The following is a 22,221-nucleotide window of genomic DNA, read 5'->3' as shown; positions in this document are numbered from 1 at the left end:
GGGGGGCTAGGTGAGATAAGTAGAGTCTAGGGGGTTTTGAGAGACACCCCATAGTCCACTGGGGTTAAGTGAGACAAACAAAGTTCAAAGGGGTTATATGCACAACGTCATCTAGACACGGGGGGCTTTGTGAGATTAACCCCCTTTCTTTTAACTCACGCGTAATGGGGTTCATTTGGCAGCCGGGTCAGTTTTTTAAACCCAATAACCCAAACCCGCCTGTTTGACAACCACCGTTCCACGTGGTTTTCTTTCTCACTCACATCCGACCCATCTCAGGGAAGCATCGCTCCATCATCAGCCGAAGCCGCGACTATGCTCGATGACGTCTAAAATCCCGTCGACGGGAGGTCGCCGGGGGCTTCAATGACGGAAAATATCACCGACGAACTTGTCAGGGGCATTTTAAAGTCAAAGGTAAGTATTATAGCTTTTATCCTTTTTTTTAGGGTTTCTAGGGTTCTCTGGGATTTTTTTTGGGTTTTCTGAATCCTTTCAGGGTTTTTTCAGAATGGATTTTTATGGTTGTTTTCATCTAAATCTAAATTAGGTTTTCCGGTTACACTTCAGATTTGTAGGGAACTTTAATGCTTTTATTTTTTTTTATATTTTAAACTCTAATTTGTCATATCTAATTGAGAAATAAATTTAGCAATCTCAATGTGAGGTTTAATTGAAGTATGAGGTAATTTAATTGAAGTGTCGAAATATGGAGGAGCCTAAAGACGAGGTTGAGGATGTAGGAAAAAAGGAGCATGAAAAGTATGCTGCAGTGACAGAAATGGAGGGATCACAGAATACTGAGGAGGTTACTGATGAATCTGACGGCGAAGAATCGTCCGTTTCGGGAAGTGACGATCAAACAATCAACGAGGTAAAGTACATACTTATGGTACCATGGTCCTTTTTCTGCTACTCATACCTGTCATTTATCTTCACACCACTCCACAATATTTTACTGTTATAAGCTCTTGTAGTTATATGTACAAATATTAATTTAATGTTACTTAGACGGTAATGCATTATCTATGATTTCCTGCACATTTGATGTCAACCGTTTTGTTTATTTGCTATGTTGCATGAACATGTAAAATTTTACTCAGGACATACAATAACAACTAGTAATTGTGCTATATTCTGGGTGAGACTTACACAAACCACGATATCTCCATATATGGATAACGTGAAAATATCTAACATCTAAATGAATTAATGGTTAATTTTTCTCTATCGGTTTCCCGATTTACAAAAGAGAGAAGGAATCGACGGAGATAATTTTATTTGTTTAAAATTGGGTTCTTCTTGGTGACGATGAGAGTTTGATTCTTATATCCCGTTGACGATCCGAGCACTTCACTTCGTGGAACGTGATCTATTCCCTTTGGCTTGATGTCGGGAAGAACTTGCAATGCAAGTTTAGAACTCTAAACGAGTTTATGAACTTTGGACGAGTTAATTTCAGAAAGAAAATTAATCCTTTTTAATTAAATTAAAAACCAGAGATCAAATTGATCTTTCAGTTCTTCAACCGAGAACGGTTGAAAAGCCAAGGCAAAAGCTCTCAAAAAGCCTTAAAGATGATCTTCAAAGCTCTCCTAAAAGATCTGATCCAAAAGTCCTTTTCTTCCTCTTCTCATTTATACCTGATTTTTCAGCTATTTATAGGGGTTTAAGGGGTGTAACTGACTCCTTAAGTCGCTCCTTAATGAGGGTTTAGTGCCCTTAATTCGTGGAAAACGGTTTTGTAACCGTTTAAAACGTGTTTGAATCAGTCAAAGGCGAGATTCGCGTTCTGGAAACGACCCTCACATTTAGAACTGAAAACGCGGTGGTGAGCTCCGCGTTTTGAACTTGGAACGCGGTGGTGAACTCCACGTTTTGAGCTTGGAACACGGTGAACTCCGCGTTTTGAGCTTGGAACGCGGTGATGACTTCCGCGTGTTGAACTTGGAACGCGGTGGTGAGCTCCGCGTTTTGAGCTTGGAACGCGGTGATAACTTCCGCGTGTTGCTTTGAGATGTGAGAGTCGTCAGTTTGTAATCTCTTCTGTTGGAGTGTTGCAAGGAGCCTTTGGCTCTTTGAGATGTGAGAGTCGTCAGTTTGTAACTCTCGTTTATTGTTGCGAAAGTTGTCAGATTGTAAATTCCATCATTAGTTGTTGTGAGAATCGTCAAATTGTAACTCTCATTGATTGATATGAAAGTTGTCAGATCATGACATCCATCATTTGTGTTTTGTGGGGATTAACTATCTGCAGTGATATTTAGACAGCCTACATATATTCTTGCATCAAATCCCAATGATCATTTTGAGGTTGGTCTTTAAAAATTTATATCTCTGCATGCACCATGATGAGATCTATGTTTCAAAAGTTCTATGTCATGGTCAATGGTTTTGATCTTAGACATCAGTCTCTCACTAATTCTGCGCTCCGTACCCATTTGATAGAAAGCTGCCAAACCCAGCGATCATTTGATTTTTTTGGTTTTTACTCCATTCAGGTGGTATAGATAAAAATGAATGACACACATTACTATTTTTAGTGTATCATTAATCTAACGGAGCTTTATATTCTTTCTAAAGAAGCCTTTAAGAAATCTGATTTCTGATCGTTGTAGAGAACATCTATCTGTAATTCAGTATACTTATGTTCTGAAATCATTCTGAATCCTGAATCTCAGTCGAAACTTTTTCTTCTTGTATTTCCTGTTCCATTTATCCCATGTTTGGATTAAGATATTGTGGTCGTGGTAGCGGCAGGATGGACCTAGTCTAAATATAATTTCTTTAGTGGTTATTAGTATAATACGTATACTTTTGTTCTGAAATCATTCTGAATCCTGAATCTCAGTTGAAACTTTTTCTTCTTGTATTTCCTGTTCCATTTATCCCATGTTTGGATTAAGATATTGTGGTCGTGGTAGCGGCAGGATGGACCTAGTCTAAATATAATTTCTTTAGTGGTTATTAGTATAATACTGTGGTCGTGGTAGCGGCAGGATGGACCTAGTCTAAATATAATTTCTTTAGTGGTTATTAGTATAATACCAGGTGTTGTTTGAGCAAACTCAGTATGTATTCCTGGCATGCCCACTCATAAGCGTAATCCAATTCACGTCTGACTTTTTTATGGACATGCTGTACAAGATTAGTGAGGACTTATGGAAACTTCTGCACATGCAAAGATGCTGACCATGCTTTTGTTACTAACTTAAAGAGACCAGTAGACTATTTCAGATAACGTAATATCCCCTTTATTATACATGTGAGTGATTGTGAGCTATGCACATGTCTGTGCGAACTTGATAGTTGTAGTGAAGTAATTATTTGTCTAATGTTTCAAATATTTTACTTGATGGCCTATTTTCTGACTAATGATACTTACAATTGTTATTATTGCTTGATATTTGCAGGTTCCTCTTACTGATGCTGAGATTGAGGGACTAGTTGCTGAATTGCTTGAAGTTGAAAGTAAGGTATTATTTCGTTGTAATGTTTCTTCTGAACTGTGTTAAGCAATATTTTTCCCCTTCCATCATCATTTTGGTTTTAGGCAGCAGAGGCGCAAGAGTCCCTTGAGAAGGAGTCAATAGCACGAGTTGAATGTGAAGTGAGGGAAGAATTGGCACAGAATCTTCACGGCGATGCAGTTAGTTTTTCTTTTCTTTTATTTTGATAACACTTTCCTTATTCCATGCATACTACTTCTTGCTGATGCTTTCCTACCTTACTTCACATAGTTGGAAATGGCTGTGTCAACTGAGATGAAAACATTCATAGAGGAGTGGGAGGCTGTGCTTGATGATTTGGAGACTCAGAGTTCTCTACTGTTGGTGAGCTCTCTGGGCTACATCTTGTAAAAGTTGCTCTCAGTACACCTATGCTTCTCCGTTGTTTGAGACATGCTACGCTAGTTGTTTAGCATCAAAGATTCAAAACTCGAATGTATGGTTGCATATAATAATTTCTACTTGAAATAGTTCAGAACTCTGGATATTGCAGTTCTTGTAGCAGTGATTTGAACTAGTATGTTTTTTGTCTTTCTGATTTAAGATATATATTCGTGCATTAGCTGTATGAATATAATAATTGACATTGCTCTGTACTTAAAACTGACTGTGTATTTTACTTTACTGATTTTTTCCAGCTATTCTCGTTGCATTTTGGTCTACATTAGAAAGGAGGCACTTTTAAAGCTATAGAGTGACAGTTAGGAGGGAGAAAATGCTTAAATTGAAGCCAATTTCGTTTGTTTGATCGGATGTTTTTTATTGAACAAACTAGCATTTAAGTTTGCTTTTGAATTTTGATGGCTAATATTTGAACAAGTAGTTTCTTCCCTGGGGCTGGATGCTATAGTCATTCCAGTTTTATTTGCATCATGCACACGAGAAATTTGAGCGTTGCTCATGCAAACTTGTTTATATTGTTTCACACTTGAATCCCACTTTGAGCAAGTTTTGGGTTACCTATATTGTTTCTTTTCTGCTCTTTTTCAAAGTCTACATGCTTCATCAGAAAATAATACTTCATATTGACCGACGCTTATTCTTTTCCTGTTCTTTCTGTCCTTAGTTTAGGCTTTGAGACTAACTAGTGTGCACCCTGTGCAAAGCACGACCCTCTGTTTTTTAAGCACCGCATTTTGAACTTGCCTTCCTCTAAGTTTTAATACATTTGATTTAATTATTGTACGCTTAAAATTAGAAATTATATATACTCCTATATACTTAAAGAAGAATCTTAGTTTTAATACATTTGATTTAGAAATCATATCTACTCTATACTTGAAGGAGAATCCACGCTTTAATACATTTAATTTGTTTTAATGTTTATACTATAGTAAATAGTAGCTTCAAGTATAGAGGCTCAGATCTGATTTAGTGTTTATACTATAATACTGTAGCATGAACAGTGACTTCGAGTGGGTGAAAAAAGACCAGATCATGAACAAAAACTTCGAGCGAGGAGGCAAGATCTGATGCACTGTTTATGATACAGTAATTCACTGTAGTATGAATAATGATTTTTTGGATCCTCCTATAAGTATAAAGAGTAGATCACCAGTCTCGTTACAGGTTTACATTCCTATTTGAGACTTTGAGTTGGTTTTGGTATGACCATCCTCAGAAGTCCCTAGGCTATTAGTTCTTCCGCTATTTGATAGAAATACCAATTCTTTTTGGTTTTTGGGATAATATATACTTTAGTATAAGAATTTGTCTATGTCTAAGAGTTGTCATCTGACCCTTGTGAACAATGAGATTCAGGACCAAGTTTCTTTAGCACTAAGTTTGGACATGTGGATGGATCCCTTTTTAACTATGCCGTTTAGCTTCAATTAGGTAGCAAGAGCACTTCTAACTTGAATCTGTATTGAGGCGGATACAATTTATATTTCATATGCAGGTGTAGCATCTTACCATATTTGTGACCGCATTCCCATGGATGTACAAGGTTAGGTGTCATACATGATATACCAAAAGCTTATTGACCAAAGTGCTTATATCTTCGCCTTGTGTTAGTGTTTTACATAGATGTAGCTACATAAGCTTTGTGATGTGTGAACTTCCACTCTTTGACCTTGGTTACCAAAGATTACAAATATAGTATTTAAGTATTTAAGTTAGGGGTTTACATTATGGTGGTCATCACTCATCAGGACATTTATGTAGGTACTTCTAGATCTTTACGACTTTCAACTACCCATTAGAGATTGGACCACCAAACTACATAGAGACTGGACAAATTAGCATCAGCCCTTATCTACGAGATTTGACATGGAGCTTGTCACGCCTCGGGCTCGCGAGTCTGTTGGCACGTTGCAAGCCATGAGACCCATTGGGTGTAGTTTGGTGTTTGGCTCAAACCACTACCAAAGTCGACTAGCCGATGCTACATTTGAATCCTATGCTTATCTATTTAAACACTATATTATTTTTGTGAACTCCCGATGTGGGACTAAAGCAGGGGATGCCACAATTACCCCACCTTACAAAGGCGACGTCCTCGTCGTAACAAGACAATTGACACATCCTAGTATCACCACCAGGTGGTGTGGGCTCTAGAGGCGTCTCTCACCGCCCTTACGCAATGTAGCACTTAGCCCCGCATAGCATTTAGCTCCACACGTATATTTGGTATTTTGATTTCTTCAAGATGCTATGTGTGAGCTTTCACCTTATATCTGGTATTTTGATTCAGCTGTACCGTAAGGGCTTCAGTTTTGGACAGTATGGAAAATCGGCAATATTATATATGAGAGTTAGATTTTCAGTACTTTGGACCTTTTTCTTTCCTTATTTAGTTTTGGATGAATGTGATTGTAGGTATTTAAATCACTTGATACGTTACATTCCCCTTCGAGTTGTAAAGACTTTAAGCTTGTCCTTTAAATACCTGGAAAACTTATATAATGGGCTTAAGCTGCTCTATATTTTACCTGCTATCATGGTCTCTCTGAAATTTTGTGTGCCCTGTTATTATTATATAACATGATGTTGTTTGCAGGAACAACTTGATGGGGCTGGTATTGAGCTCCCTACTCTCTACAAGTGGATTGAAACTCAGGCTCCTGATGTTTGTTCTACTGAAGCTTGGAAAAAAAGGGCACACTGGGTAGGTTCACAGGTTACTAGCGAGCTGACTCAATCTGTAAGAGATGCTGAAAATTACCTCCAAAGTTGCCACCCCGTAAGGAGGTATATTCTTTCTTTTCAAAGTAATCTTCCCCCCACCCCCCTCGGCTTATCAGTTATTTTTTATGCTATCAGAAAACATGGTAAACTGTTGGAGGAAGGTGCTAGTGGGTTTCTAACAAAAAAGCTTTCTATTGAAGATAAGCACAATATAAAGGAAAATCCTGACAAAGATTGGGGTCCCTTCAATGAGATTGTTCAATCTGGTAGATGCTCAGACAACAATTCATTTGGTAGCAAAAATTGGGCATCAGTGTACTTGGCAAATACTCCCCAAGAAGCCGCAGACTTGGGGATAACACTACCTGGAATTGATGAGGTAGTGCACTTCCTGGAAACTTTCCATCCAGTACCTTTTGATACTCGGTCATATCGCTTATAACTTGTTCTCTATTTATGTAATAATGCCGTGTTAGAAGGCATCCTCATATCTGTGGTTAATACTGAGTCTTCTAGCGGGCTGTTTTTTTGACGATGGGTATCCCTGTATAATGCATCCTCTCAAGCATCTTCTAGTGCATAAACTATTTTGCTGTGTAAAATGAATCTAGAAGCAGTAAAGCCATTACTTTCATTTGCCATGGGAATAGACATGCCTCTTTAGTTACCCTGACACCTGGTGTGGGCTCCCATACCCGTGTCTGACACGTGTCTAACTCCTTGAACACTCCTTGTATGCATATATTTATTCAGACATGTATTCAACTAAATAATAATGTTTTCATTTAAAACACTCGTCCTACACTTCCTAGACATATATCTTACCTTTCACATCCACTTCTTGCAACTTGCGAGACAGAGATCTGGTTTTACTTCAGCCATTCCCTGTTCAGAAGTATGATCTTAAAGGGTCGTTTAGGTGTCTAGTCTAAAAACGAGCAGTTTTCCAGTTTATTTATAATATAATAAATGAAACATACAAATGTGATAGGAATTTTACTTTTCATAACATGTGAATGAGAAAACAAAATCAGTATACACACACATACATACATATAGATACACGTATATACACACACATATGTGTGTGTGTGTGTATATATATATATATAATATATATATATATATATACACACACACATATATATGAGAAAAATGTATGAACTTGGTACCAAGCACAAAATATATGCTTGGTAGTGAGGTGTCACATTCTCATCCACTCTCCAACACATGCGAATGTGGTCTCCCATTTGAATAAGTGAATTTGAATGAACTACCTAGCTACCAAACACAAAAACTTGTGCTTGGTACCAAGTTCCTCCATATTGCTCTCTCTCTCTATATATATATAGAGAAAAATGGGTATGCTTGGTACCAAACACCAATGTTACATTAAACGTTGGGCGCTTCTAGGCGTCGGTCTTGGCGCCCAGCGCTTAGTCCCCTAGGCGGGCGCCTAAGCGATTTCTGGACGTTTTTTTTCTTTCTTCATTTAAGTGGTGATCGATGAGGTTTTGCTGAAGGTCGGAGGAGGTAGTGGAGGTATTCATATTTGGAGGTTAATGGAGTTTAGAGGACATGTAGGCTACGACACCTAAAATAACAATCAAGGCCTACAGAGTGCAATCCACGTAAGCAGACAATACTCCCCTAAACGTTCGTAAAATCTAGGTGGGCAACCTAAATACCGCTTAGGCGCTAGGCGCTAGTTAGGCGGCCTAGGTACCGCCTAGGCCTAGGCGTACGCCTAAGCGGACTAGACGGAGGTTTTTTAAAACAGTGCCAAACACAAATTTTGTGCTTGATAGTGAGGTGTCTCATTCCCATCCACTCATTCAATTGGGGGACCACGTTCAACCCATGTGAATGTGATCCCTCCATTTGAATGAGTGGAGGATAATATACCACCTCACTACCAAGCACAAATTTTGTGCTTGGTACCAAGCATACCCATATTCCTTATATATATATATATATATATATATATATATATATATATATATATATATATATAATATAATACATACATACAATGTGTGTGTATTTGCCATCCCTATATCCTCACCTTTTACAAATTTTCCGTGTCTTGTACCCGCACCCATATCCATGTAACATACTTCTTTCTGTCATTTCTTTTGATTAAGTCATTGTTAGTGTGAAAATGATATTTCCTTTCCCTTCAATGTGCTCATTTTTTTTACATCAGTAAGAAGCTGCATTTATCGGTAAAGTGGTGATGTGGCCTTTAAGCAATTGTATTTCTTTTAACTTCGGTTTTTATTGTTTTTTCAGGTAGAGGAGATTGATGAAATAGACTGCAATTTTAGTAATCCATTCTATGCTGACGCAGTAGCAAAAGAAAAAGAAGCAGATCTTTCAAAAGAGCAGAAAATAAAAATTCTTTACTTTACGGATTTCCCATTGTGGGCAATCTTATTTTCTTTACAGCATAAGACTTTGTTTCCAATATTTCCCTCAAGATAGGTTTCTCACCTCGGAGCTGACGTATTTTTATGTCAAAAGGAATTAATTGTTCTTAAATATTCAAATAGGTTCCTTTCATGCTAAAAAATTGCCTAATATCTCCTAGAGATAATCAATACACATTATTTTAACCGGACAAAATAAATTACATTAGTCAGAGGGAAAAAAAAACCTCAAGAATAAAAAGGGATTTAACCAGATATCTAAACCTTTTAACTAAAAACCATTACTTNGTTATTTAGGAGCTATACATGCTAGAAAGAAGGATGAACGTTGGAAGGATGAACTTTGGATATCTTACTGTTCTAATTCAGTGCTAATGATTTATTTCCAAATCCCTCTTGAAGTAGGCCACACCCTCCCTGCATCCCTACTAGCTTTAATTAATATTTGGGGCACCATGGTTGAGTCGATATTGTGATATCTTAATCATACTCTTAAGACCAATCTTGAGTTCAGTGTGATGTCAGAATAAATATTTAAAATGTTACCTAGATTTGAGTTGGCAAATGTCTAATTTAAATGCATATAGTTCCTGCACCTGATCCCCTTATGCTTTCAAGTTGCATATTGGTTATCCACTATCCATAGATCTTTTCTTGGTAATTAGTAATGCTGGTAATAACTTTGGTTCACTAAAAGTATCCTCATGTTAAATTTATTTGCTGTGCAATATGTTTAATGTGTGCCCTTTGTCCTGTTTATGTAATAATGTTTAGAACTATATTAACGAGTCGATATTGTACTATGAAGTGTGCTCTGTTTATATTCACTAGTTAGATTACACATGCAATGCATGTGGTCGAATATCATGGTTATTTAAATTGATAAAAATAGGTTAAAAATAAAAGAGAAAATAAAGTTTTTTGCGGATTGATTATCAACATAATAATCTCTCTTTCAAATAAAATATTATCATTGTTTCCTTCAATCCAGACTATCGCTACGTGATCTACTATTTGTGAGTTTTTCAAATAAAATATTATCATTGTTTCCTTCAATCCAGACTATCGCTACGTGATCTACTATTTGTGAGTTATAAACACATTGATCTAGTACAATATACTTCAATCCAGACTATCGCTACGTGATCTACTATTTGTGAGTTATAAACACATTGATCTAGTACAATATATTTGTTTATTAGTATCTTAAAGTCTTTAAAAGATGAGTGATCATTCAATTTGCAAAGGAATTTTGCATATGAATTTACTTGTAATATGTTCATTAAACTTTTAGTTGTGGTTTGACTCATATTCACATTAACTTTTAGTTGTGGTTTCACTCATATTTATATAGTCAATCGATTAAACATATTAAAATTATAATGATCATAGTTAAAATTATATGTTGGGTTTACATTAAATATAATTTATAAAAAATAGTACATTAAAGTCAAAATCCTTTTAACCACTATATAGATTGTTTGAAATTTTTTGCATGTATAAACTATACTGTCTAGGAATAGTGATGTGCACACTTAACTATAGCCTAATACATCTTAAGAACGACATACTTTTCAATATCATCATTAATTGATGTATCTATGCATTACACTAAAAACACAATAAAAATTTAGAAAACTACAAAAGAAATACCCTCAAAAGTTTTTAAAATTGTAAAAACAAACACCCTAAAATTTTATAATTAACAAATACACAAAACTATTAAAAATTACATTAAAATCAAGGAACTACAAAAAATTATTAAAAAATTTTAAACTTTGGAGGGGTAATTTGCAATGTACTAAACTTTAAGTTTTTTTTGTAAATTTCAAATTTAATAAATTTTTAATCAGTTATTTTTTTTTTAAAAAGTTATGGTAATATTGACCATGGAATTTTTTTCTAAACCTATACTTTTAAAGGAAGTATGATATTTTTTTTTGTAAATTTTTTATTTTCTAGGGGTTGCTAGTGATTTTGTATATTCATTTTAGTGTCTATAGGTTAGAAATTCTCATGGTGTTTTTTTATAAATTATGAATATTAAGGGTTTTTATAAATTTTTAAACTTATAGGCCTTTTCTATAGATTGTAAATTATTTATAGATTATTTATAATTCCTATATTTTTAATTTACTAATGAGTTTGAAATTCTCAGAGTGCTTTTTGTAAAATTTGAATTTTGAGTGTTTGTTTGTAATTTTTAAAACTTTAAGGGTGTTTTCTATATATTATAAATTATGCAGGGAATATTTGTAACTCCTATATTTCTAATATATTGTTAGGTTGGAAATTATCAGGATTTTTATAAATTTTACAATCTTGAGGGTTTTATCTTGTAATTTGTAACAAGTTTAGAGTTTTATTGCAAATTCCATAAATTTTTAGGGGTTGTTTGTGTTATTTTTAGGTTTTTATTGTATTTATATGTTTGAAATTTTCAATGTGTTTTTTACAAATTTTGAATTTTAGGAGTGTTTTTTCATTTTTTTTAAACTTACAATATACTTTCTCCAATGTTAAAAACTTTTATTTTTTAGCTAGCATATCTTTTTAAGATTTCTCACTGAATTAAAATAAGTAAAATTTATATTTTTAAGATGTTTTAATAAATTTTTAAATTTGTAGGGGTGTTTTTGCAATTTAAAAACTTAGAGGGTATTTTTTACAAGGGCTAGGAATTGAAATTGTATTATCCTGTAGCTAAATAAATAAATATAATTTAAAAGTAATAATTTAAATTATGTAGCTAAATAAATAAATATAATTTAAAAGTAATAATTTAAATTATTAAGTGCCTAATATTCATTCATGCGAGAAAGTAAAGTAATCTATGGTCTGAAAGTAATAATTTAAATTATTAAGTGCCTAATATTCATTCATGCGAGAAAGTAAAGTAATCTATGGTCTGTATACTTATATAGTCAATCGATTAAACATATTAAAATTATAATGACTACAGTTAAAACTATATGGTGTTCACATTAAATATAATTTATAAAAAATAGTACACTAATGTTAAAAACCTTTTAACCAACATATTGATTGTTTAAAAGTTTTTGCATGTATAAACTATAGTGCCTAAAAATAGTGATGTGCACACTTAACTATAGCGTAATACATCTTAAGAACGATTTACTCTTTAATATCATCATTAATTGATGTATCTATGCATTACACTAAAAACACAATGAAAATTTAGAAAACTACAAAAGAAATACTCTCAAAAGTTTTTAAAATTGTAAAACAAACACCCTAAGCTTTTATAATTAAAAAATACACAAAACTATTAAAAATTACATTAAAATCCAAGAAACTACAAAAAATCATTGAAAAATTTCAAAAAATACACAAAACTATTAAAAATTACATTAAAATCCAAGAAACTACAAAAAATCATTGAAAAATTTCAAACTTTGGAGGGGTAATTTGCAATATACATTAAAATCCAAGAAACTACAAAAAATCATTGAAAAATTTCAAACTTTGGAGGGGTAATTTGCAATATACTAAAGGATAAATTTTCAAAATCAACATTTTTAGCATTTTAAATAGCAAAATCGACCTCATCTGATTTTATTCAGCAAAACCGACCTTTTTCAGAAGAAAATGGTCGGTTTTGCTGTAAGACAATTTTTACGAAATACACGGGACTGCTAGTCCCGTGTATTTCAACCCAGCTTTGAAATACACGAAACTAGCAGTCCAGTGTTTTTTGCAGAGAGTAACATGTCTACAAAAAAGAAGTGCACGGGATTGCTAGTCCCGTGCACTTCGTGGCCACAATGAAATGCACGGGACTAGCAGTCCCGTGCACTTTGCAGAGAGTTACATCTCTAAAAAAAGAAGTGCACGGGATTGCTAGTCCCGTGCACTTCCTGAGCACAATGAAATGCACGGGACTAGCAGTCCCGTGTATTTCCTGCACATTCACAAATGTGCATGTATTTCTGCTGCGGGAAAATTCCCTGTACAAACTCATATTTCAAATGCAACAACCATAAATTACACCATTGCATAAACACATATATCAATTCCCTGTACAAACTCATACTTCAAATGCAACAATCATAAATTACACCATTGCATAAACACATATCAATTCCCTGTACAAACTCATATGTCAATTCCCTGTATAAACACATATATCAAATCTAAAAATCATAAAATACACCACAAACTTGCGAATCCAAATTCAACAAATCACGCCACAAACCCACTTACAAATCTAATAAGTCACACCACAGTCTCGGCTACAAATCCAAAAACCATCTATTGTCCCGAAATACGTTTGTAATGTACATATCAAAATAGGATTGTAATTTATATAACAATACCGATTAGCTTATATACATCCAAGAACTCTTCTCCTCCTTTGTCTTCGGCCTCCTCCATCCCGACCTTCGATGAGTTCATGATCCGGTTACGTTTGTGGTTGTGACGGTCCAGCTCCATCGTCAACACGTTGGGAAGGCCCAGCTTCATTGTCGTTTCTGCGTCGTCCTCGTCTGTGTCGTTGTTGACGTGTGTATACTAATTGCGCTACCTCTCGTCCATTATGAAGGTCTTCATGAGTTCGATGTAAGGCTTGGTGAAGCCTCTGCATTATCGACTGATATATTGATGCATGTTTCTGTGCTTCAGGATATGTACCTGCGAGAGATAATTCAAAAAAATCCGAAATGCAAAAATTACTTTAAAATTCAAATTACAATATGTAAATTTTATATTTAATTCTATATTACCTGCTCGAGCCAATTCCAAGCCACGATTTGCAATGGTTTGAACATCATCTATTGCTGATACCTGCAAATTTTAAAAAAAACATAATTTAGCAATATTGAAAAATACTAATAAAAATACTTACTAATTCTCTCTCATCTATACCCCGAGGCACATATCCTCTTTGCAACGCAACCGGGGATGTGGTCGCATGGAGTATCCATCTTCTAGTTATCCTCCAATACCAAGTGTAGCAATCTGATTCCTGGGGAGTTGGCTCAATTTGCTCAACAATACAAAAATGTCTATCATTTTATCTGTGTATATAATTTTGATGCTCAGCTGCCCAGTCCTTTTGTTGGCCTCCTTTCTTTGCCTTCCTCTATTTTTTCAACAAATTGCGGAACATGTTGTGCAAGATCAAATTGTCGAAGCACGTGGTCCGGTACATGCATTTCTACTTTCTCGAAACATATTAGAGGAACTCTGGCTCTCCATATAACTGGGTATTCTGTGCATATCGAGGGTAGATGATCGAGAAATGGGGTGTAGGGCTCCCATTCCATCTACAGAGTATTACATATAATTGTTGCATATCATTAAAACGAAAGTTGATATATAGAAGAAAAAACTTATTTTTATAGAAATGATACCTGAAAAATCTTCATGCGGTCAAGCTCATTTCGGTAGAAATCTAACTGTCTAGTTGGGGTCTCGTCAAAACATTTTTGGACATTCCATCTGTGTTAGTTTCAAAATTCAGTATCAAAATAATAACTACAATTATATTTACTACGTTAAAAAATATAACACCTGCATCCCAGTGAAATTTGTCCATCTAATTGTAAATTCACGCATAGTCTTGGCTTCAAATGCAGTCTCTCCCATGCTCATACTTACAGTAAGCTGAGACATCCTTTGAGGTCACTATTATTCATGAATGCAACCTTAGACATCTCTCTATATAGGTACACCAAAACTGCACTACCCCACGATAACGCACCACACGTGTCCAAGTCCCCGATAAGTGGTAACCACCTATTGTTGAACGCGTTGTCCAGTCTACACCGTCCTCACGCCTTTTGTTGAAGTATGAATTTAGCCTATAGAACGTTCTTGCAACCAATGATTGTATTGGCATAGCTCGTGCTCTTTTAAGAACGCCGTTAAAGCTCTCGGAGCAATTAGTTGTCATCATGCAAAACCGCACACCCTCATCCTTACATAATGCCTATCGATGCTCGAATTGAGGCTTCAAGTTATGTTCAATCCAATTATGTGCATCTAATGACAAAGACTTGATTTTCTCTCTACAATGTTCATACACTAATGCATCGGTTGCACACCCAGCTTGCCACAAAAGATTTTGCAAATTAATCTCACCGTGTTTTTTCTTAAAATTATCTCTTATATGTCTCAAACAATATCGATGGTGATGTGGTGCACCAAAACCCTCATGTAATGCCTTTATAATTCCTTTCATCCTATCCGAGATAAAAGTAATTAATCTGGGCGCACAGACACTAGGAATCCACTTGTATATAAGTTCAAAGAACCACTTCCAACTAGAAGGATCCTCTACCTCCACAACTGTAAATGCTAGAGGAAATAAATCGTCATTTGCATCTACACCGGTCGCCACAAGAAACACGCCTTTGTACTTGCCATATAGATGTGTACCGTCAATGCTCAATAACAGACGGCAAAAAGTGAAGCCCTTAATAGCCGGACCAAATGCCCAAAATACTCGAGTGAACCTCTCCATCCCCGGTGCAATCTCTTCAGACAATATTTCATATTCAGTACCCGGATTATTTCGCTTGATAGCTTCAAGATACTGTGGAAGTAATTCATAAGAATTTTCCCAATCTCCAAATATTTTCGACAACGCTTTCCTCCTTGCATCATATGCCTTATATTTAGATATCTTAACGCCCCGTATATCATATATTCTTTGAAATATCTGACTTGCATTTAGATCAAGTTCAGCTCTAACTTCATGCATAATTAGCTTACATATATAAGAGGAAGATGCAGAATAATGATCGACGTCCACCGACGGATTGCAACATGTATGAAGCCCGCAATATCTAGATATTACAAATTGCCCATTTGTTGATTTCCTCACAGCGGCATTTAGCAACCAAGGACATTTCCTGTTTCTCTCATCTTGCTCATTTGCATGCTCTACTTCATTCTTCTCGTTGAAATAATATTTTACATAGTAGTTGGTTGCATTAGTTTTTACAGGCTTGAATTTGACCCGATTTTTGATAGACCATTCTCGGACCGCAAAGATCAATGCTTCCTTGCTCTTGAATAGGTCCCCTTTTTTAAAAGTGAAGTCCTCAGGCCGTTGAAAGTTTGGACCAACATCAATAAATTCAGCTTGTGAAGTATTTATCCAATCTTCATTATGAAACTCGTCGGGCAACGGATCTTCAGCTTCCACATAATCATTGTTAACATTAAATTTTTCCATCCAACGAGAATCATCATCGATTCCAACTGCCACATGCATGCTATCAATTTGCAAGTCTTCTTCTTCAATATCTTCTGAGTCATCATTTACTTCTTCTACAATTGATCCGGCCGATAGATCACCCGTAACATAGCCCGATGCGTCGTTAAATATAGTACTTGACATCCCACCAAGAGAATGCCCACTTAAATGTTGTAGTTGACACTACGGCTCTTGACTTGGAGATGTCATAAAACCACTCGACTCATTGTCTAAGTCCAGTATCCGAGAAAACTCTCCTTGAGGTCGTGAAACTTGGGGCAAATTCTTGAATCAGATACTTCTCAATGAACATCTCAACTGACACTTGCTTCTCCACTAATTGTTTCATGTCATTCAATTCCTCATCGTCGGTAATCGCCACAGCAATAGTTCTACTCTCATTTATCGGACAATTGAAGAACACTTTAATTACATACCATGTTTTATTAATTTTCGTAACTCTCTGTATTTCATTCATCATTCCATCAAAATTTAATGACTTAGCTAGCATAAACATTTTCCTAGAACCTCTCTCATACATCGGCATACTATTCAATCCGACGTCGATGCTCTCATTGAAGAAGCAAATAATGTGTATAGAGCTTGCCATCAAAGCTGAAAATCAACAGTCCATCATATTAAATAATCTATTATAACTGGAAATATTAATCTTAATTTAAAGTCAAATTTAAAATCTTAATCTCAACTGCAAAGTAAATAATGGCTAAATTCCCTAATCCCAAATCACATTATTCATGTCTAAACCCTAATCATGGTTAAACCCTAATCTCAAATCACATTATTCATGTCTAAACCCTAATCATGGTTAAACCCTAATCCCAAATCTTCTAATCTCAAATCACATTATTCATGTCTAAACCCTAATCATGGTTAAACCCTAATCCCAAATCTCAACTAGAACCCTAATCCCAACTAAATACATTCTCAAATCTCAACTAAAACCCTAGTCCCAACTGAACCGAACCCTAATTCCCTAATCTTAACTAAATACATTCCCAAATTTCAACCCTAATCCCAAATCTCAATTAAATCCATTCCCAAATCTCAACCATAATCCTAAATCTTAACTAAGAAGGAAATTTCATGGCTAATCAAAATTAACAAAAAAAACACCTTTACTTTGGTCGGCGGCGGCGGTCGGAGCGCGCTTGGTCGGCGGCGGCGGTGGTCGGAGCGTGCTTGGTCGGCGGCGGCGGTGGTCGGCGTCGAGACAGAAATGGGGTTGAGGAGCGGGTGAAAGAAGTTGTGTTGAAAGGGTTTGGGTGAAAGAAATGGGGATGAAGTCACGGGTACTTGGGTTTTACCCCCCGATCGTTTTTTGAAAACTGGCTCGAAATACATGGGACTAGCAATCCTGTGTACTTGGTTTTTACCCCGATCGAAGCGTCTGCAAAAAACACGGGACTGCTAGTCCCGTGTTTTTCAAAGCTGGGTCGAAATACACGGGACTAGCGGTCCCGTGTATTTCGTAAAATTTATTCGACAGCAAAACCGACCCTTTTCAGAAGAAGAGGGTCGGTTTTGCTGAATAATTTCCTAGGAGGTCGGTTTTGCTATTTAAAATACGAAAAAGGTTGATTTTGAAAATTTGTCCTATACTAAACTTTAAGATTGTTTTTTTTTTGTAAATTTTAAATCTAATAGATTTTTAGTTAGTTATGTTTTTTTAAAAAAAGTTATGGATAATATTGACTATGAAAAGTTTTTCCTAACCTATACTTTTAAAGGAAGTATGATATTTTTTTGTAATTTTTTTTATTTTTAGGGTTGCTAGTAATTTTGTATATTCATTTAGTGTCTATAGGTTAGAAATTCTCATGGTGTTTTTTTATAAATTATGAATATTAGGTTTTTTGTAATTTTTTAAACTTATAGGTCTTTTCTATATATTGTAAATTGTTTATAGACTATTTATAATTTACTAATGAGTTTGAAATTCTCAGCGTGTTTTTTGTAAAATTTGAATTTTGAGTGTTTTTTTGTAATTTTTGAAACTTTAAGGGTATTTTCTATAAATTATAAATTATGCAGGGGATATTTGTATCTCCTATATTTTTAATGTACTGTTAGGTTAGAAATTATCAGAATTTTTATAAATTTTACAGTCTTGAGGGTTTTATCTTGCAATTTCTAAAAAGTTTAGTGTTTTATAATTTTTTAGAGTTTTATTTTGAGGGTATTTTTTACAAGGTCAAAAAACTTTTAGGTGCTGGCTAGCATATATTTAATTAGATTTCTCTACAAATTGAAATAAGTAAAAGATTTGAATTATATCAAACATATCACCTTTATCCAATAACATGTTAAGTCTCATTATGGATATGATAAATCATTTAATTATAAATTCAAAGAAGATAGGAAAATTAGAATAGATTAGGATAACAATATAATATTAAAAAAATAAGGGTAATATTGATCATGGAAAGATTTTTTCCAACGCGTACTTTTAAAGGGAGTATGATTTACATCCAATTTGTAATTCCAAGATCCAAGTAAATCAAAAAAACCAATATGGAACCATATTCACATATTTTAGATATCCATTTGTATTTTTTATATGGCATTTTTCCATTTTCTAATATTTCTGGGTGCTCTAGATGCTGCAGACCAAAAGGAGTTTGTAACGCGTATTATCCACCACTGGATTTGATCGGAGAGGCTTTTGAGCCAACTCCTCTCTCTTTCTCAGTGTGCGTGCGTGTGTTTTGTGTGTCTGCCCATGTATGGCTGTGGTGGGCACCTCTATGTATATGCATCTCTGACTCTGTCTGCACATGTGACATTATATGTGATTGAAATCTCAAGTTGGAATGCAACCTACTTTTTTAGGATATAAAATTCCATCACTACAACTTTGAAGTTTTGCTGTAGTGGTGAGGACTTTAAGACGGTACCGGAGCGACTCAGGTTGAAATCATATTGGCCAATTTAAAGTGGATTTAAAAAAAGAAATGATACCACTCCGTGAGCCAAGGTTTTGGCTCATAAACGGGGGCACTCAACCTGTGGGGGCAATGCTAGAATGTAAAATTATAAACCTTTACGCTCTCCACCAATGTTTTAAATGTCGCCCGACATGTCCGACATGTCGGCCGACATATCGGTTTGAGGGCTTGACCGACACGACATGGACGTTTTCAACTCGTATATCGGTTTTCAGGGCCAAATCGAAAATATCAGGGTCATATCAGGCATATCGACCTATTTTTTAGCTTTAAAAAATCGACTGATATGGTATTTTTTTTAAGATATGTTTTTTGTTATCGGGTTTGGGTTTAGTGATAAATACTCAAACTCGTTTGACCCGTTCTCATGTTTAAGGGTTTCTTATGAACCCGATAGAAAGAATTTATGAACCTAAATCTATATATTATTTACTTTTTTATATGTTTAGTCTATAGAATTTATAAAGTATGCTTATATTGAATTTATGAATGCTTAGATTACATTTAAGACATGATATTATACATATGCACACTACCCGATATGACAATCCGATATTTAGTCAATATCCCCCGATATATCCCCGATTTCCGCTATCCGACATGGATTTCAGCCATCCGACATGAACCCGACATCCGACATTTAAAACCTTGCTCTCCACAACTATGGAGTTTTGATGTAGTGAGAGGGACTTTAAGACTGCTGAAATCTATCCAATTTGATTTGTTGGAAAAAGAAGTGTAGTTCTAAATATTCGCATGTATCTGTGCGAGTGCATGTGCTTCAGTGTACAAGTGTGTTATGTATCTGAGTGGTCTATGTAGTAATCTGCAATCCTTGTTTTTGTGGATACTAAACAACAGTGTTTGTTCATAAATGAATACAAATATGAAGTATACTTTGATCTTTTGGACATCCATTCGCAATTTTATTGGCTGATAATTACTCCATACTTTGACATGTGGAAATTGTATTTATTCACTGCCACAGCGCATATTATTACTTGTATCAGATCATTTCATCTGTTTCATGGCATGTTAAGAATTCTTATTCTTTTTTATCTTGATAATTGATACTAACATTTGTTGGTTATAGTCAGTTCCTGCCTCCTGTAGTAGTAGTAGTCCCTGCCTCCTGTTTGAAGTTTCTTGGAAGTCTCATCTTTTGTTCTTTGTACAATCATGCTACTTAATGTTTTAACAAACTTCTGTTAGGTGCGAGAAGAGGATGACGCAAGCCTTACAATGAAATTGCAGCGTCGTTTAAAGCGGCAGAGGCAGAGAAGCCTGAAACAGGTATAACCTTTTGTCACCATGTTTATGACAATTTGCATGGTCACTTGTGTATAAATTGTTAATAGGTAGTATATATATAAGTAATGGTTTTAATGATTTATCATAGTTTAGTTATGGCAATTCTTTTGATATTGTTTTTATAATTATTTATGGGATAAATGTTATATCTGAATGTTCTGATTACAGGAAGCAAATGAGAAAGGGATATTTAATGAAGTCTTTCTAAAGGAATGTTCACAAACACATGTAGATGATGCAGCCAATACTGACAATGGCAACAATCTTGCTGATAGTTCGAAGGCTAATATATTGGTTTCTGATGGGATTGAGAAGCAGAACCCCAATGTGAATGACAGTTGCAAGCGCTCACATGATGGTGATGATATGGAAGCTGATAATAAAAAGTGTAGAACTGTTGTGATAGACAGTGACGATGAAGTTCAACTGGTGAACCTTGCCTCAGATGATTGTCATGTACCAAATCGTGATGCACATTTACCACCTAAAGGCAAAGTAGTTGACATCATAGATGTTGATATTCTTCCTTCACCATGTTTAAGCAACCAAAAATTGTGCAGAAGGGGTGACGAGAGAAATTTTCATTGTACTGCTTGTTATGAATCACTGAGAGCCTCAGAAGTTCGTCGACATCCATTACTTCAAGTCATTGTTTGTGAAACTTGTAGTCTTCTGCTGGAAGAAAGGATGAATCAGAAGGTATGGCTAGTAAAAGAAGATTTACTTTCTCATTAACTAATGATTTTGTAATGTTAGTAGAACCATCAGTTCTCTCTGTTTTAGTGAAACCTTCATACTGCTGTTAAGAATCATACTCTGCAGTAATATTCTATCGATCTCTTTTGGTAATATTCTGCACAAGGCAGATATAAAGAAGATGATTCAATTGCTTGTAATTTTAACAGGATGTCATATTGCTACGTACAAACTTACCTTCAAACTATGTCTATTTACATCAAATGTAAGTAAATCATTTTATTTGACCAAAGAAGTCATATTCACATTATGGAAGTTTTTCACTTTGTTGTCATTTGATTAGTCAGTGGTGAAGGATATGGGAACTAGGCAGTATGTTCATCCTTTCTTCTTTTTTTCAACTGGGAGGGAGTTTGTTTTCTTCCCCTTCTTTTTCGGGGTTGGAGGTTCTTAGAATTTGTCTTCATATATGTATATTTCTGTCCATACATGTGAGGTTTATGTATTAAAGATCTTAAAATAAATTATAACAAATTTCTAGAGAAGAAAAAGATGTTAGAAAAAACTAGTAATCATAAATGATTTGCTTTCTGTTGGAATAAAGAAGTATGCACATGACTTCATATGTTATATTGATTTCCATGATTAATGTGATTTGTTAATTACAGAACTTAGCAGATTTCTGCCAATGGTGTGGGAAGTGTAATGATCTATTAAGCTGTAACTCATGTGAGATGCTATTCTGCACAATATGCATATCAAGGAATCTTGGTGAAGAATGCTTATTACAAGCTAAAGCATCAGGTTGGCAATGTGTTTGCTGTTCACCAGTTCTACTTAACAAGCTTGCTTTGGAGTGTGAAAATGCTTTTGGAGGGTCGGTTGTTTCCAGTTCTGACAGTGATATTGATCTCACCGATGCCACTGATAATCAAAGGTAAAGTGCTAATATTTAT

The 22,221-nt window shown here is 35.1% G+C and overlaps 1 protein-coding gene across 1 annotated transcript in view; it reads left to right on the top strand.

Annotated features, from left to right (window-relative positions):
- LOC109836488 (protein CHROMATIN REMODELING 20) overlaps positions 249 to 22,221 on the top strand; it is a 40,015-nt gene continuing 18,042 nt past the window's right edge. The window contains 11 exon segments of the mRNA XM_020404400.1: positions 249 to 417; positions 701 to 874; positions 3,414 to 3,476; positions 3,554 to 3,649; positions 3,741 to 3,833; positions 6,511 to 6,701; positions 6,774 to 7,017; positions 8,931 to 9,028; positions 20,455 to 20,551; positions 20,738 to 21,268; positions 21,934 to 22,202. Coding sequence (XP_020259989.1) covers positions 367 to 417; positions 701 to 874; positions 3,414 to 3,476; positions 3,554 to 3,649; positions 3,741 to 3,833; positions 6,511 to 6,701; positions 6,774 to 7,017; positions 8,931 to 9,028; positions 20,455 to 20,551; positions 20,738 to 21,268; positions 21,934 to 22,202 — 1,907 coding nt within the window. The 5' untranslated portion in view covers positions 249 to 366.

This window comes from Asparagus officinalis, chromosome 4, assembly GCF_001876935.1.
Source record: "Asparagus officinalis chromosome 4, Aspof.V1, whole genome shotgun sequence".
Lineage (NCBI taxonomy): Eukaryota > Viridiplantae > Streptophyta > Magnoliopsida > Asparagales > Asparagaceae > Asparagus > Asparagus officinalis.
Note: the sequence above shows the minus strand (reverse complement) of the source record. Positions and strands in the feature narration are given on the sequence as shown.